The sequence below is a fragment of the Emydura macquarii genome, unplaced genomic scaffold (genome assembly GCF_026122565.2).
Source record: "Emydura macquarii macquarii isolate MOO-44397 ecotype Brisbane River unplaced genomic scaffold, CSIRO-AGI_Emac_v2 contig_295, whole genome shotgun sequence".
Classification (NCBI taxonomy): Eukaryota; Metazoa; Chordata; order Testudines; family Chelidae; genus Emydura; species Emydura macquarii.
Genome location: NW_027130432.1, coordinates 13,506,512 through 13,523,127, shown reverse-complemented (window position 1 = coordinate 13,523,127; position 16,616 = coordinate 13,506,512). Strand labels below are relative to the sequence as shown.

The following is a 16,616-nucleotide window of genomic DNA, read 5'->3' as shown; positions in this document are numbered from 1 at the left end:
GCAGCTCTCCAAAATGCAGCTGCCATTTCCTCACACATTCAGAGCATGACCACATCTATCCCATCCTGAAGACACTTCTGCTGGCTCCTCATTCCTTAGTTCTTTCTTTTAAAAACCCTCTGGAGAAGACTTCATAGACCTCTTCTCTTCTCTCCACCCAGATCTTTCCCCTTTAGTACCAGCCTGCTCTGTGACCACACACAACCTTGTCAATGCTGTTCCAAAAGCCACTTCTTCCTCTGCAGCTCCTGTCTCCTCTAACAACCTTACTGCATCCATCTGCCTCATACATTGGCTTCCTGGGTCGTTTTTTGAAGCTCTGACTCTACCTTTTGTCTATTTTAATTTCTTGCCTCATCTAGCTCTGGCATCTAGCATCTAGCATTTCAGGATGCACTTTGTAGGAAATATACCAGAGAATACACATTATCCAGAGAAACATGCAATCTATCAAGCTATCTGCATATGGAGAGTTAACACTCATGCTCCATTAGCCAGCAGTTCAGGAGTCTCATCACCCCAGCAACAGGACAGAAACTCCAGATGAGGCAGCTAATGCAATGCACCAACATGGCCAAGGTTGCATATGAAAAAAGAGGAACTGATGCTCATCTTCACAGGTGACAATACAGTCATGGGGTGCTGCACTGTGAGAAACATCATAATTCTGAGAAATCTGCTCCCACCTGTGCCCAGGGGAAAGCTAAAAATTGCAGGGCACTGTTCAAGAGTGTGAGGACAACCCAGAAGTCCTGATCAACCTCTCTTCATTCAGTCAGTTCTGATTTTCCAGACTGTGTAAGAGCTATTGTGGAGCCCTGAATGGCTAACACTTTTGTCTGTTCAGTCACTATTAACAGAACCTCATTACCAGCTTCATAATCCTTAGTGTACAAGAGGCATTATATAAACTCCAGATGTTGCAGGAAGCAGTGTTGGTGACTCAGAAGACACTGTTTTCTTTGAGTCAGCCCTGAGTCAATGCACCAGCTTGGTGTTGGGAGCCCTCTGCTACTGGAGATGATATTTCAGAATGTAGATAAAACTGAGGTTTCAATCCCTGGTGGTTGTTAAACATTCCTCTAGCTATATGTTCCTGGTTTATGCTACACAGGAATAGCAGACACAGGCCCTACCAGCAAGCTATAGGCTATGTTTAAACACAAGATCTTATGCTGACCGTTTCCATTCTTTGTGTGCATAGGGGGGTTTATCTAATGGATTTGAGCTTGGATGCGGATGAGCAATGTCCCCCACCTGTAAGTCTACCAGTGCAGTTGCCCAATGCTGCCAGGTCTCCATGGGAAATGAGAAATTCAGTCTCAATGGATTTCACCTGATTAAAGGTTTTGAATGAACCAAAGGACAAGCCAACCAACTCCTCCATGAATTATAGGATAACTACTACAGGTCAGGGCACAGCCCCCTACTCCATTCTCACTGGTCCAGCCCAGGTCGCTACTCAGTAGTACCCAGACAGTTCAAATACTCACTGTAATAGATCAGCGCCAAGGCCTGCTTCTACCAAGATGCAGGGAGCAGAAGAGCCTATGCCCAAGTCACAAACCTGCACAAGCCCAGCAAAGCACGGATAAGGAAAACGTATGCAGGCCAATGAGTTCTGCATGCTCTAAACTCTTCCCTAAGGACTGAAGGGAGCACCAGAGAGACCTGGGGCCCCTCAACAACCCAGGCGTGTACTTGGCGCGGTTCACCTCTCACCCTGACACCTGCTCCTATTGCGGCATGAGGGAGACCCTGGCGCACATTTATCTCAAGTGCGCCAGGTTGCAGCCCCTATTCCGGCTCCTAGAGAACCTCCTGCTGAGGTTCTGGCTGCACTTCTCACCACACCTGTTCATCTACGCACACCCCATCCGTTGCCCCACAAAGTCGCAGGACCTCCTCATCAACCTCCTCCTAGCCCTGGCCAAAGTGGCCATCTACGAGACCAGGAAGAGGAGGTTGGCAGGGGGGCACTCTGCGACTGTGGGGCCTAATTCCGTTCCCTTGTGCACTCATGCATCCAGGCAGAGTTCCTCTGGGCAGCATCCACTGGCTCCCTTGACACCTTCCGGGGGCAGTGGGTACTGTCCGGGGTTCTCTGCTTGGTGTCCCTTTCCAGTTCCCTTCGTTTAAACCTGTGATCCCCCCACATCCCTTCCTGGTTTTTTCCATTAGTTGTCCCCCCCCACCCCGTAATCAATTGTATCCTGGGCTCAGTGACGCCTCCCCTTAGGCTGGGGGAGGGGCCTTTAGCAGTGCCCACCCACTTCCCAGGTTACAAATAGTACAACCCAGTAGAGCCAGGCTGCAGCACAGTCAGCATGCACCTAGCACCCGCTGTACAGCAGCCTGTTGTTGGCATGCCCATCACAGCCACAGGTTGCACACGATAGGGGTGCCCACACCTGACAAGCCCAGCCCATACATGGCCCCACCCCAACCCCACTTCCTTCAGCCACCCTCCCCATCACACAAGATCCCTTCAACAGTGCAGGCCCCACCTCAACCCACAGAGCCCAGCAGCCCCATGCAGGCCCTGCCACCACCCTGCTTCCTCCAGTCAGGTGCCCCGCTCCACCCCTTGCAGCCTCCTCACTTCCTTCAGCCCAGCCCAGCCCAGCCCCGACTCCATTTGGGGCCCATCACCACCCCCACTTCCTTCAGCCCCCCCAGTGCAGGCCCCACTCCAGTTCCCCACCCCACTTCCTCCAGCCCAGCCCAGCCCCCTCTCACTGTGGGCCCCACTTTAACCCTGTTTCCTACAGCCCCCCCCCCACCCAGGCGCCTCCGGTTGCCCGCGCCGCGCCCCCCCACCCCACTCCCGCTAGCTCCTCCCCCGCACGGGCCCCGCTCTCCCGGCCCCGGCCCGCACTGGTGGCTGAAGGGCCCCGCGGCTGCCTCCCCCGGGCCCGGCCCGCTCACCGGCAGGGGCGCGCCCAGCAGGCGGTGCAGGGCGGGCAGCTGCTGGCCCAGGGGCAGCGCCTCCAGCAGCGGGTGCGTGGGGGCGCGGCGCGGCTCGGGGAAGCTGGCGCACGAGAAGGGGTCGGCGTCGTCCAGGTACTGCACGCGGCAGAGCGCGGCGCCGGGCCCGGCCGCCATGGGCGCAGCGCTGCCCGCCGGCGCGACTCCGAGAGCGAGTCGGACTCGAACTGACTCCGACTCCGGGTCTGTGACTGTGACTCTGGGTCTGACTCCGGCCCGCCCGGCACAGGCTCGGGGGCGGGGCTACGGCTCGCCGGTAACCGGGACAACCAGCCACTACAGAGCAGCCGATTGGCCTGCGCTGCAGGGCGGGAGAGGGCTGGCCGCGGCTAACGGGGCAGCACCGCGAGCGGCGCCGCAGCCTGGCTGGGGAGGGCTGAGGGAGCCCCGCCCCGCCCCGCCCCGCAGGGGGGCCTCCTTCGCTTCCCCGGCCCCGGCCCGCTGAGCGCCGCCCGCCTGCTGCTTGGTCGGGGCAGCGCCTCCAGGAGGCAGCCGGGTCCCTGGCTGACGCCGAGCTCTGCCCGCAGGCCTCCGGGTAACGCCGCGCCAGGGGATGCCGGTCCTGCCTGGCCTGAGGCCTGGGAGCCTGCCGTGCCTGAACACTGCCTAGACCCAGCGCTGCAGCGCCTCTCCTCAGCCACAGCCGCTGCTGCCGGTGCCTCATCCCGGCGTCCGTAGGGTTTTGAGTCAAGTTCAAGGTTTCAGTCCTTGTCTCCTAAGTAGTGCACGGCCCGGGCCCCGGATAATTAAAAGGCCTGTCAAGATCCGGGATGAAGAGGGAGATCCTTAGCCACCCTCCTTTGGCACCATGGCGCTCGCTCCCAACTGGTTTGGAGACAGGATCTTGTCCAGGGGCCAGCTTCGTCCCTCTCGGGAGCTGCTATAACGAAAGTGATTCATCTTCATGGCTCCCACTGTTTTAGTTCCTGGCTAAGCTGTGGCAGCGCTCCCTCCTGGAGTTGCAGAGACACCTTGGCCCACAGTGCTACCTCATCCGTTCATATGCTTAGTACAATACAGTCCCTAAAGATATTGCATGCAGTTGCAATACAGTTCCAGGGCCCCATCTAGCCAAGTAGCCAGGCTTAGTATTTTGGGGTGGACCTGCAGAACAATTTTTTGCTATCAGCCTTTCAGTTTTGGGGGCAGTCCAGCATGGTCCTCCCACCCCACTATGCATAGGGCTAGCCCTAAAAATTTTGGGCAGGGAGTGGATGCTTTCTTCGGGACAAACTTAGTTGATTCATGAGGCAGTGTGCGTGTGTGCAGGAGAAATCTTTGGATCTCCCCACCCTAGTCTCCTACTGCAGAAATGGGTGAGGCCTTCTTGATCCTTTGGCATCAAATTGTATGTTCAAGTTTCTCTCTGGAAGTTGATATGTGCACCTTTACATCTTCAGCTCTGCCAAAAACCAGACAGGAGAGGGGCACAAAGGCTTGTCCAGGCATTGAAGAGCTTGTTGTGTTTCTATAGTTTCTCATTACTAAATTACTGGTCAAAAAGGAACTGATGGTTTAGGACATTAGTAACAATTGGGTCTCACCATTGTGTTGAGACACAGGGCTCTGCCATGCCATGCATTATGAAGGAAGTCTAACAGCTTTAGTTTTTGAAGTTACAGAGCTTTCAGATTCCTGTCTTGCATAGAAGCATGAATCCTAAAGTGAAGATTTGATTTATTCTCTTACATCAAATTAAGTCACTTGTTAAGGGAATTAAGCTAGGCAGGTGCTATGGACTGCATGTGACTCCTGACTTTCGGGGCGCTGGGGAGGCACCAGTGCTGGGACTGTGGCCCTGCCCCGCCCTCTCCCATGAGGCCCTGCCCATGTTCCTCTCCCATGAGGCCCCCTCCCCTGAGAGGCACAAGTGATGGGCAGGGAGGCCTCGGGAGAGGGGTCCAGAAACCCTCTCACCAAAGGTGCCCGCGAGCCCAGGTTGTGCCTGGCCTTTGTAGGGGCTGATGCTGAGGGGCTGCAGGGCACCAGCTGGCTGCACAGGACCAGAGGAGCGCACTGGAGCCAGGTAACATGGCTGAGCCGCTCCAGGAGTAGTGAACCGTCCACACCTCATAGGGTGACCAGATGTCCTGATTTTATAGGGACAGTCCTGATATTTGGGAATTTTTCTTATATAGGCACCTATTGCCCCCCACCCTGTTCTGATTTTTCACATTTGCTATCTAGTCATCTTAGCTCCCCATCTGGTGGCCCCAGTGCTCTGAGGAATCCCAGAGCAGGGCACAGTCCACATGCCAAATGGCTGCAGAAGGAGAGAGTTGGGGGTGTGGCAGAAAATCAGCAAGGGTAAGTGCTTGCAAACAGTGCCAGAGGTGGTATGCTCCTAAAATACTTGGGATCAAGAACTGACGGGGGGGGGGGCTCTCTTGGGACAGTGCCACGGGGAAGGCAAAGGCAAGTGTCCCCAGCCTGTGCCTTCCCTCAGCTGCATTGGGGCAAAACCATTGTGACTTTGTTTCCTATCTTTTAACCAGTTACTGATCCAGGAGAGGACCTTTCTTCTTATCGCATGATAGTTTACTTTGCATAAGAGCCTTTGGTAAGGGATCTTGTAAAAGGCTTTCTGAAAATCTAAGTACACAATATCTAGTGGATTACTTTTGTCCGCATGTTTGTTGACCCCCTCAAAGAATTCTAGTAGATAGGTGAGGCATGATTTCCCTTTACAAAAACCATGTTGACTCTTCCTCCAACAATCATGTTCATCTATGTGTCTGATAATTCTGTTTTTTACTATAGTTTCAGCGAATTTGCTTGGTACTGAAATTAGGCTTCACAGTAAGTTATTACCCGCCCAGTTAAAAATTTGTACCTTATTTCTAGTTTGAATTTGTCTGGCTTCAGCTTCCAGCCATTGGATCTTGTTCTGTTTTCTGCTGCTAGATTGACGAGCCATCTAATATAAAAAATATTATGCTCATGGTGCTGATAGCCCATGATCAAGTCTCTTCTTAACTTTTTTTTTGTTATGCTAAATACATTGAGCTTCTTTAGTCTGTCACTGTAAGGCAGGTTTTCCATATCCTTGAATCTTAAGAAGTAAGTATCTCCCCAACATCAGGAGTGAAGTTTTATGCAGAGAAATTGAGTGTCTTCTGCACAACATTCTTATCCCCCTTTATCCTTGTCACAGATTCACAGGTCCGGTGCTCTTGAATAGCTCGGAACTGTCTCAGAGAGGCCCCCCTCAGTACGTCAGCTCCCTTAGGGTCATACTCTTTCACTAGGGCAAGCCACTTGGCTTCACTGCCTCCTGGGACCAAACCTCGGAGCCTTCGGCACCCCTGCTTCAAGTCGTGAGCTCCCTTCAGCAAGTCCACGTGAGTTGGTACATAAGATCCCATAGGAAGCAAGGTTAAGGGGAAAAACAGTTTGAGAGAGTTGGCAGTTTTTCAAAGAGATATTATTAAGGACACACGAGCAAACTATCCCACTGCGTAGGAAAGATAGGAAGTATGTCAAGAGACCACCCTAGCTTAACCAGGAGATCTTCAATGATCTGAAACTCAAAAAAGAGTCCTACAAAAAGTGGAAACTAGATCAAATTACAAAGAATGAGTATGAACAAATAACACTAATATGTAGGGACAAAATTCTAAAGGCCAAGGCACAAAACGAGATTAAATTAGGTAGAGATATAAAGAGTAACCAAAAAAAATTCTACAAATACATTAGAAGCAAAAGGAAGACCAAGGACAGGGTAGACCCATCACTCAATGAGGGGGGGAAAAAATAACAGAAAATGTGGAAATGGCAGAAAAACTTTTTTCTTTCAGTTGTCACCGGAAAGGTTAGTAGTGATTGGACATCTAACATAGTGAATGTCAGTGAAAATGAGGTAGGATATGAGGCTAAAATAGGGAAAGAACAAGTTAAAAATTACTTACACAAGTTAGATGTCTTCAAGTCATTAGAGCCTGATGAAATATATCCTAGAATAATCAAGGAGCTGACTGAGGAGATATCTGAGCCATTAGTGATTATCTTTGAAAAGTCATGGAAGATGGAAGGAGATTCCAGAGGACTGGAAGACGGCAAATATAGTGCCAATTTATAAAAAGGGAAATAAGGACAACGTGGGGAATAACAGACCAGTCAGCTTAACTTCAGTACCCAGGAAGATAATGGAGCAAATAATTAAGCAATCAATTTGCAAACACCTAGAAGATAAAAAGGGGATAAGCAACAATCAGCATGGATTTGTCAAGAACAAATTAAGTCAAGCCAACATGATGGTTTTATTTGACAGGGTGACAAGCCTTGTGGATGGGGGGGAAGTGGTAAACGTGATATATCTTGACTTTAGTAAGGCTTTTGATACTGTCTTGCATGACTTTCTCATAAACAAACTAGACAAAGATGGCCTAGATGGAGCTATTATAAAGTGGGCACAAAAATGGTGGTTCACAGTCAAGTTGGAAGGGCATATTGAGTGGGGTTCCGTAAGAATCAGTTCTGGGTCTGATTCTGTTCTATATCTTAATCAATGATATAGATAATGGCATAGAGAATACACTTGTAAAGTTGCGGATGATACCGAGCTGGGAGGGATTGCAATTGCTTTGGAAGATAGGATTAAAATTCAAAATGATCTGGACAAACTGGAGAAATAGTCTGAAGTAAATAGGATGAAATATAATAAGGACAAATGCAGAGTGCTCCGCTTAGGAAGAAACAATCAGTTGCACACATACAAAATGGAAAATGACTGTGTAGGAAAGAGTACTGCAGAAAGGGGTCTGGGAGCCATAATGGATCATAAGCAAAATATGAGTCAACAGTGTAACACTTTTGCGAAAAGAGGAAACATCATCCTGGGATGTATTAACAGGAATGTTGCAAGCAAGACACAAGAAATAATACTTCTGCTCTACTCTGCACTGAGCAGGCCCCAACTGAAGTATTGTGTCTTGTTTTGGGCGCCATATTTCAGGAAAGATGAGGACAAATTGGAGAAAGTCCAGAGAAGAGCAACAAAAATAATTAAAGGTCTAGAAAACATGACCTATGAGGAAAGATTGAAAAAATTGGGTTTGTTTAGTTTGGAGAAAAGAAGACTGAAGGGCAACAGGATAACAGTTTTCAAGTACATAAAAAGTTGTTTGCAAGGAGGGAGAAAAATTCTTCTCCTTAACCTCTGAGGATAGGACAAGAAACAATGGTCTTAAATTGCAGCAAGGACGGTGTAGGTTGGACATTAGGAAATACTTCCTAACTGTCAGGGTAGTTAAGCAGTGGAATAAATTGCCTAGGGAGATTGTGGAATCTCCATCATTGGGGATTTTTAAGAGCAGGTTAGACAAACACCTGTCAGAGATGGTCTAGATAATGCTTGGTCCTGTCATAAGTGCAGGGGACTGGACTAGATGACCTCGCGAGGTCTCTTCCAGTCCTATGATTCTGAGTTAGACACCTGAGAGAGACTTGTACACCAAAAGGGAGCAAAGCACCCCAATCTTCCTTAAACTGAAGTGACTCTCAGCCAATGTTGTAAAAGCAGAAGGGTTTATTAGATGTCATAGAATATTAGAGTTGGAAGGGACCTCAGGAGGTCAGCTAGTCCAACCCCCTGCTCAAAGCAGGACTAACCTCAGCTAAATCATCCCAGCCAGGGCTTTGTCAAGCCACAGTTTAAAAACCTCTAAAGATGGAGATTCCACTACTTCCCTAGGTAACCCATTCCAGTGCTTCACCACCCTCCCAGTGAAAAACTTTTTCCTAATATCCAACCTAGACCTCCCCCACTGCAACTAGAGACCATTGTTCTTTGTTTTGTCATCTACTACCATTGAGAACAGTCTAGCTTCATCCTCCCTGGAACCCCCCTTCAGGTAGTTAAAGGCTGCTATCAAATCCCCTCTCATTCTTCTCTTCTGTAGACTAAACAAACCTAGTTCCCTCAGCCTCTCCTCATAAGTCTTGTGCTCTAGCCCCCTAATAATCTTTGCTGCCCTCCGCTGGACTCTCTCCAACTTGTCCACATTCTTTTTGTAGTGGGAAGCCCCAAAACTGGACACAATACTCCACATGCGGCTTCACCAGTGCTGAATAGAGGGGAATAATCACTTCCCGTGACCTGCTGGCAACGCTCCTACTAATGCAGCCCAATATGCTATTAGCCTTTTTGACAACCAGGGCACACTGCTGACTCATATCCAGCTTCTTATCCATTTAATCCCCAGGTCTTTTTCTGCAGAATTGTTGCCTAGCTCGTCAGTACACAATCTGTAGCTGTGCATGGGGTTCTTCCGTCTTAAATGGAGGACTCTGCACTTGTCTTTGTTGAACCTCATCAGATTTCTTTTGCCCAATCCGTCTAGGTCATAGTTTCTCAACCTGTGGTACGAGTACCCCTGGGAGTACGTGAGACACAGGAAGGGGTACCCGGAGAAAAATAGAGTGAAGGGGAGGTGGGCGGCAGCTGCTGACTTCTGGGGAAGCCGGGCGGCCGCTGCCTGCTTCCCACCTGGTCCCAGCTCCCAGCTGCGAGGTGTGTGGCAGCTCCCTGCTTCTGGGGAAGGCAGGCGGCAGTCACCGGCTTTCGGGGAAGGTGCGCTGCAGCCATTCACTTCCCACCCAGTCGCAGCTCCCAGCTGGGAGGCAGATGGCAGCCCCCAGCTTCTGGGGGAGGCGGGCAGCAGCTCCCAGGTGGAAGCCCAGTGGCAGCCTCCAGCATCTTGTGATCTGGGCTTGCAGCTGGGTGGCAGCCACCCGCACCCCGGCTCCGAGCCGAGGGACAGCCTCCAGCACCCTGTCTTGAAGATGGGCAGCGGCCACCTGCCCACATCCCTGGGTCCCAGTGGGTGCGGAAGCCTCCTCTGCCCCAGCTCGGATTGAGTGGCAGTCGCCCACCTCCTGGGCTGGCAGCCAGGCAGCAGCTGCCTGCAACTTGCCCAGGTGCCAGCCCCCCTCCCTGGCTCAAAGCCCTGTACCCAGAAAGCTTGTCAATTTCTCTGCTCTAACTGAGCAGTGAAATTGACAACTATGACAGCCCCATATTTCACCAGTTACCCTCTTTTCCTGTCTCTCACTCTCTCTCTAGTCCTCCTTCTCTGTCTCTCTCTCACCCCTTCCTCCTCTCAAGTCTATGGCAAAAAATTTGGCGCGGCGCTTTATATTCCCCAGCATTGGCATGTCACTCAAAGCCTCCTAGCTTTGGCCAACATCACCTCTAGCCCAGGTACATACTTGAGTTGCACACCCCTGGTGTAAAGGTGGTAACCCTACCCACACTAGATCAGACATCTGTCCTATCACGGCTTTATATACTCAGCCCTTCTTCCAACATATGGCTCACATTAGTCTGTAAATATAAAATCCCATGGACAATTGAGTGTTGAGGTACTTATTAAAATTGTCAGAAGTTAGGGGGTAGTTGCTACTTAAAAGGTTGAGAAACACTGGTCTAGGTCACTCTGTATCCTATCCCTACCTTCCAGGGTATCTACCAATCCCCCTAGCTTAGTGTCATCTGCAAATTTGCTGAGGGTGCAATCTACCCCATCCTCCAGATCATTAATGAAGATGTTGAACAAAACCAGCCCCATCTGGAACACAGTGTAGAAAACCCTTAATTAATATGGAGAACCGAGAGTTATAGCATAGTCAATCTGGGTCAGTAAAGCCCTCTGACCTCTCTTTAGTCCCAGACTCCAGGAGCAACTCCCCTGCTTCCATCAGCCCACACTTAACCTCCCCTGACCCCTCCTCAGTCCTTTATTCTCCAGCTGGCCTCCTAAGGAGGGTGGGCCATCCATGGTTGGTTGTTGCTAAATGCCAAATGTTCAGGCAATTGAAGTGGCCACTGTCTTCTCAGACTTTCCATGGGCAGGGGGCCCCAGTTCCCAGGCAGCGAGCACGAGGCATTGGTCTCACCTGTATCTCTGCAAAGAGTAAACAACCTTTTCCCACCACCTAGTTAACCATGTACCGCATAGAAGAAACTAAGGCATACACAATAATCATTCAAAATATTATGAAAAATTCCCATTCCGTCACAATCCTCTGGTGATCCATCAAAGCCCCTAATTAGGCTAACTCTATCGCTATGGCAACAAGCTAAGCTCTGTTGCTATGGCAACCTAAGCAATTAGGCAAGACACAAAATACACAACAATTCAGTATTTCTGTTCCTCAGTTTTCTCATGTGTAAGATGGAGATAATGGTACTGACTTAGGCCTGGTCTACACCTAAAACTTAGGTAGACCTAACTATCAGAGGTGTGACAATTTTGTAGACACCACTAGGTTGACAAAATAATTCTGTCGACCTCTTGAAGGGGTAGATTTATACAGCAATGGAAAAACCCCTTCCGTCACCATAGCAAGTGTCTACACTAGAGTGTTAGCGACATAGCGACAGCACCATAGCTGAGCCACAGAAGTGTAGACATACCCCTACTTAACCGGGGAATTGGGAGGCTTAGAAAAGTATAGTTTATGCCTTCAGGAGTGGTCCTGCTGTGAAGGCGCTCATAGCAAGGGAAGAAGGGAGTTGCGTTAATCAATCAGCTAGCTGCTGACATATAGTGAGTGGACATGAGGAGCTGGCTGCCCCAAACTAATTTGGAAATGACAGGGAAAATTCTCCCCACTCATCTCCTCCATCTGCCTCAGCACACAGCCTTCTCTCCTGAGAAGCAGCTCATGACAGAATGAATCTCCCATGGGTTCCACAAACCACAAAGACAGCATGTATGTTCTGAATGAAGAACCTGGGCTGAACAAGAGATGTGATCACTTACCAAGGAGGGCCACTGAGAATGATAGATGCAGAAGTGGCTTTCATGCTGCTGTACCAGAGATGGACAGGCTATAGATATGGACTAGCTGCACCCCAGCTGTGTTCATCACAAGATCCTTTAATGCTTTGCCAGGTGTGGCTGAGTTTTGTTTAAATAAGATATTTTTCCACAAAGTGCCATTTAGTGGCTGAACAGTATAATACAGTTGAGCATTCCATTACATATCCTCCTTTAAGTTCTACATTGCTATCATTTACAATACAGCAGAGCCCCATTTATCTGATCTAATGGAGACCAGGGCCACACCGGATAGTCAAAAATCGGAATAAACCGGAGAATGAGAAAATGCAGTGATGCAGCACCATCTAGCTGCCACAGGAGAGATTGCCCCCTTCTGGGCCTGTGTGCGCTGGTTGTCCAGTTAGCACAGAGAGTTGGATAGTGGAGGATCAGATAAACAGAATTGTACTGTATTTCCACTATCACGCTGTCTTTGTAATTCAGTACAAATTAGTCTGTTAATTGTCTCTGAATTGTACTGGATTTCTAATTACAAACCCAAATGTATAACAACTTGGCCATTTGGCTGTCCATTAGTTGCAATGACTGGTTGTGGTTGATTTGGAATCCTTGAGATTTCTCCATCTCGTGCATCTGTCTTCTGTAGAGTTTCCTCTGTTGACTGATTTTTCTGCAGAACAAACTGTAGACATCAATGGTTTTGGTTGAACTCTCCACTGTTATTCTCAATCACATATGATCTGGGTGCTGAATTCTTTTACTTTATGACAGCTGGAGTTGTCCATCTCTTTTCTCCAACCGATTTGTCTTTCAAATGTTGTAGCTGTCATGAGTAGACATAAAGGGAGAGCGGTTATTTGTTTTGTGCATGTCCTCCAGTCTTATACCCTTCTCCCCTCCCTGAGGATTATCTTCAGCAGAGGTTCAGGCACCAGCAACCTGTTTACACAAAAACTCCCAGCTGTTTCATTGTCAATATGAAAAGTTCTCACTCACACCCTTCTTCCAGCCACAGAAAGCCTGCTTACCTAGGTGACAGTCTATAATAGTTCATCCAATTATGCTGGTACCTGGCTGGGGCACCAGTCTGTCTTTGTCTCTGAAAAACTGGTTTGGACCTGCCTTTCTAACTCTGGAAAATGTACAGCAATGTTATACAGTAGAATCTTATACATTTACATACAATGTTGATACACATATTTTAGGGCATATTTTACCCACTGGATTATGAATTTTCAAATGATACCTCGCAAGGCATACTTTGTACAAAATGTATCCTGGTCTTGTAAAAGGGATAAATATAGGGTTACAGACTGACACACAGAGCTCTTATAAAACATTCAACATTTCCCGAGTTCTTGAATTCTCTGATGAAAACATGCTCTTTCATTAAACCACATTTCTCTGAGATATAAAGTATGTATCAAATATAGCCAGAGTCCTTTAATAGTTGTCTTTGTGATTGTCTTCAATAAAGTCAAAGGATTAAAAAGATATACTCTGCCTTGCTTCCCCATAACATAAATTAAAGAAGATACTTGTATAACTCCAGTTTCTTTGTGAAGTTTGCTTGCAATTCGAAATCTTGCAAAACATTGCTTCCAGCCTGTCCATTGTGAAGGTTTGTCAAAGCTGAAGTTCTCTGAGGCATTGAAGAGTGACATGCTGATGAAATCTTGCATCCTTCATTGCTTTGTTCCTTCTATCATCAGGGTTGCTTTTTTCCATCTGTTTCTGTTCTTAATTCACGTCTGACGCTTGTCATGCTCCTGTACCAGATGTGGACTGGCTACAGAGCTTGCCTATACATCCCAAATGTGTTCATCATAAGATCTTTTAATGCTCTGCCAGGTGTGGCTGAGGTTCGTTTAAATAAAGTATTGTACAGAAAGTGCCATCTAGTGGCTGAACTGTATAATGCAGACTAGCATTCCATTACAGTGCCTAACTAAAACCTACTCTGCTTGGACAGAGCTCAAAGTGAAACAGAAGTAGTGAGCAGCTCTGGTAGGCAGTGTGATGCAGGAAAACCGAAGGGTGCTGAGTAAACAGAGCTGCTAGAGAATCAGGATCTATGAGAAAATCCTGAGGCTGGTGGGACTAAGAAATGTCAAGTAGCCTGTATGGCCTTTCAGGAAGAATGCCTGGAGTTCTGTCTCCAAAAGATAAAGGAAGAATATAGTTGTATCTCTTGTAAACCGTCCTGAGTCAAGGCAGGAGCTAATCAGCATCAGCGTCAGGAAAAAATCTCCCCAAACAGTCAGATATTGAACAGATACAAGTCCCGGTCCCAGGCTGAATGACTCCGGGACAGCATTTGTCCCAGATTCCCTGCAGCACTGCTCTGCAGCATTGCTCTACACCTGCCTGAGGCTCAGGGGTGGCACCAGCTTCTTCCTGGTGGGGGTGGGGAGGAGCAGAGGTTAGCCTTAGCTCGCCCTCGCCATGAGGCCCTGCCCCCTGCTCCCCCTATTCTCCCCAAGGCCCTGGCCAGACCCTGGAGCCAGGCAGTAGTAAGAGCTGCCCAGGAAGCCCGGGCCTCTGTGGGGAGCCCCAAAACCTCCACCTGCCCTGGGCAGTGTGCCACAGGGGACAGGGACACAGGGTGGGGGCTGTTCTTGGGCAGGTGGAGGGTTGGAGCTTCCTGGGAGGCTCTTACTGCCCAGTTCCTGTGCTTGGCCTGGCCAGGGGGCAGGGCCTTGGGGAAGAGGAGCAGCAGGGGAGGGGGTCACAGAGCAGGGCAGGGCTCCTACATGTGTCCTGGTTTTGCATTTTGAAAAAGTGGTCACCCTATGGGCAGTCCCTAGCCCAGTTGTGACTGCTAGGCCAGACTGCCTACACCCTGGTCCTGTCCCTTACAGTCAGAGAGGGCCCAGACCTGTGGGATTGCTGGGGATTTATCCTATGTGCAACTGGGCGGCTGGAGCCTGTGCCTGGCCCTGAGCTCTAGCCCTGCTGCCAGTGGAAGGGGTATCTGTGAACCCCCTGACTCCTGGCTGTCAGCCTGGTGCGTCACCTTGGGCCTGGTGTGTTGATGCCTGCAATGGTAATGGTGGGATGTGAGATGGGTCAGTTGCTTTCCATGATATTGATGGCAGGTGCCAAACCTGAGCAGTGCCGTGACCCCAAGCACCAGGTTCCAGTGCCACTTGCTCAGATTTGGCCCAGATGCCCCTCCTACCATGACAGAGGGACAGCTGGGATAAACCTGAGATGGGTGTCTGTGCAAGGACACATTGGTTAATTGGGGCCTGATGTCTGTGGGTGCAGTTGTACCCATGGACCTCACCTAAAGGCATCACCTGCCACAGCATCAGCTCCAGCCTGTGTGGGGAAGGATGAGGGGACTGAGGTGGGGCATGCCTGCAGTGGTGAGTGCAAGGCAGACAGGCCCTACCCAACAAGGGCAGACTGTGGGGAAAAGCAAAGGGGAGTCAATGGCCCCCAAGGACAGCTTCAGGAGCAGCTTCTAAGACTATGGGGATGATTATAGTGACCAGAAGCCTGAGCTGGTGTCACTGAACAAGAGAGAATGAAGCAACACGGCATTGCTAGGTCCAAGCAGCAAAGGGGATAAATGACCTATCAACAGAGTCCCGGGGCAGGTGAACAAGCCCACAACCCTGCCCCTTTGCATATTACAAAGATACCTAGAGGCTTCCAAACATCTTTGTGTCCTGTCTTGTCTGCAGAGAGCAGGTGTCTTAGGCGAGTGGGCAACATGGCAGCCTGGGAGACCGGGAACGGAGCTCAGCAGCTGCACCTCTCCCCCTAAAGGATCGTCTGCAAATTAATCCCCTTGCTACTTGGCACAGGAAACCCTGAGGGCCACCCCTCCACCTCTGCCTTGCTGGGACCCTGTAACCAGCTCACTGATCATTGGGGGGCTGTGACATGCCCCTGGAAAGTCTGCCGAGACTTACTGCGAGGTTTCTCCGCTGGCCCAAGAGGAGGGGCCGGTTGTACGGCTGACTGTGGTAATAGCATGAGATCAGAGCCTGCATTGTGTGGTTCAGTGTGCACAGTCCTACTAGCCATGAATCAGCAGCCTTCATCATTCAGCCTCAACCTATGTGCCCCCGACCACCTCTTCCTCCTTGAGCTGTTGCTGTTAAATAATGAGCTATGCGGTGGTGATGTAGCTGTGAGATCCCAGGATATTAGAGAGACAAGGTGGGCGAGGTAATATCTTTTAGTGCACCAACTTCTCTTGACAAGCTTTCGAGCTTACACAGAGCTCTTCTTCAGGTCTGGGAAACCTGAAGAGCTCGGTGTAAGCTCAAAAGCATGTCTCCCTCACCCACAGAAGTTGGTCCAAAAAGAAATATCACCTCACCCACCTTGGCTCTCTAATAATGAGCTATATTGTCTCTCTAATAATGATGCAAAACACAGCAGCTAAGGCTTAGGTTTATTTCTAGGTGAGAGTAGCCTGAAGACTTTGAAAGGGCAGAGCACAGTCAGATGGTATCTTGTGAGGACTGTGGCTAGCCCGCTGCAGGGCAATAGGCAGGCACTCCGCCAGTAGGGCTGCCGCACTTTAAACATACTCCATCTCCCCAATCTCATCTCCCTTGTGCCTAAGGGTTGGGCGAATGCTGCCTGAGCAGCCTTCTTACTTCTATGCCATGGAATGTCTTTATATCAGTGGCACTTTATGCTTTTCTGGATCAGCTCTGCTCAGTGTGTATGTGGGAAGATGGGGGTTGGACAACCAGCCCTGCAAACTCAGCTTGGGCTGTCTGGGCCCCATTCACCCTGAGGCCAGTGCAGACCCTGGTACTGAGTCAGCTTGTGTCTCCCTCTCTCTGAGGTTGCTAGGGCCCTGTCCTCTCAGAGGGC

General features: G+C 49.6%; 1 protein-coding gene and 1 long non-coding RNA gene across 2 annotated transcripts in view; one reads left to right on the top strand and one right to left on the bottom strand.

Moving 5' to 3' along the window:
• FHOD1 (formin homology 2 domain containing 1) overlaps window positions 1–3,362 on the bottom strand; it is a 63,681-nt gene extending 60,319 nt beyond the window's left edge. Inside the window, exon 1 of the mRNA XM_067552849.1 lies at window positions 2,929–3,362. Coding sequence (XP_067408950.1) covers window positions 2,929–3,105 — 177 coding nt within the window. The 5' untranslated portion in view covers window positions 3,106–3,362. The remainder of the gene's footprint in view (window positions 1–2,928) is intronic.
• On the top strand, window positions 2,936–15,801 carry LOC137156152 (uncharacterized). The gene is made up of 3 exons (XR_010920678.1): window positions 2,936–3,063; window positions 5,185–5,295; window positions 15,467–15,801. It is a non-coding gene; the product is annotated as an uncharacterized lncRNA (long non-coding RNA).
• Window positions 15,802–16,616: the final 815 nt, after the last annotated feature.